We start from the raw sequence: 942 nt of genomic DNA, 5'->3' as shown, positions 1-942 counted from the left end.
CCCCCCAGCCCACCAAGTTCATGGTGGGCACAGAGCAGGGCATCGTCATCGCCTGCAACCGCAAGGCCAAGACACCCCCAGAAAAAATCACCAACACCTACAGCGGCCACCACGGGCCTGTCTACGCGCTGGCCAGGAACCCTTTCTACCCCAAAATCTTCCTGACAGTCGGCGACTGGACGGCTCGCATCTGGTCGGAGGATACCAAGGAATCGTCAATTATGTGGACCAAGTAAGTGTCGACAAAATCTCTCCTTTTTCATGGAAGAGCATGTTCGGGGCTGGTGAGCAGCAGGGTCTGAGGGTCCCCAGGAGGTGGTGCCACGGTCACCAAGGCAGAGGGGCCGAGGGCACTGGAGCGGAGGGTGCCCAGGCCTGGACTCTTGGCTCTTGGCCAGAGGGGTGGAAGCCACCAGCCCATCCCCGCTGCGTCGGGTCTGTGGCAGGTACCACCTCTCCTACCTGACGGACGGCTGCTGGAGCACCACGAGGCCGGCCGTCTTCTTCACCACACGATCCGACGGGACCCTGGACGTCTGGGACTTCCTCTTCAAGCAGAAGGACCCTTCCCTCAGCCTGAAGGTTGGGTGCCCAGCAGCTCTGGGTCCCTCGCCCCAGGAGGGGAGCAGGGGGGCTGCCCTGGCCAGATCTGGGGTGCCTGGGGGTGAGGTCCCATACTGCTCGGGCTCAGCTCCACCAAGCAGCAGTTGTCCCCTTAACCCTGAGCCCGGCATGCCCAAAAATTTGCACTTAAGCTGCTGTTACTGGCAACCGTGTGGATTTGCCTCTGTCAGCTCGTCCTGCTGACGTCCCCCATGGGACACCGCATCAGGGCCAAGTGCCACCACCCCCCCATTATCCCTCCACAGGTCTGTGACGAGCCCCTCTCCAGCCTATGTCTGCAGGACAACGGCCGCGTGATTACGTGGGGGGCGCAGCCGG

The 942-nt window shown here is 62.5% G+C and overlaps 1 protein-coding gene across 1 annotated transcript in view; it reads left to right on the top strand.

Moving 5' to 3' along the window:
- Nucleotides 1–942, top strand: part of DNAI2 (dynein, axonemal, intermediate chain 2) — a gene marked incomplete at both ends in the record, with an annotated part of 2,826 nt that overhangs the window by 994 nt on the left and 890 nt on the right. The window contains 3 exons of the mRNA XM_010133840.1: nucleotides 9–232; nucleotides 447–582; nucleotides 870–917. Of these exons, the coding sequence (XP_010132142.1) occupies nucleotides 9–232; nucleotides 447–582; nucleotides 870–917 (408 nt within the window). The remainder of the gene's footprint in view (nucleotides 1–8; nucleotides 233–446; nucleotides 583–869; nucleotides 918–942) is intronic.

Source organism: Buceros rhinoceros, unplaced genomic scaffold, assembly GCF_000710305.1.
Source record: "Buceros rhinoceros silvestris isolate BGI_N320 unplaced genomic scaffold, ASM71030v1 scaffold22020, whole genome shotgun sequence".
In the NCBI taxonomy this organism is placed as follows: Eukaryota; Metazoa; Chordata; class Aves; order Bucerotiformes; family Bucerotidae; genus Buceros; species Buceros rhinoceros.
This window is presented reverse-complemented; position numbering and strand designations above follow the sequence as displayed.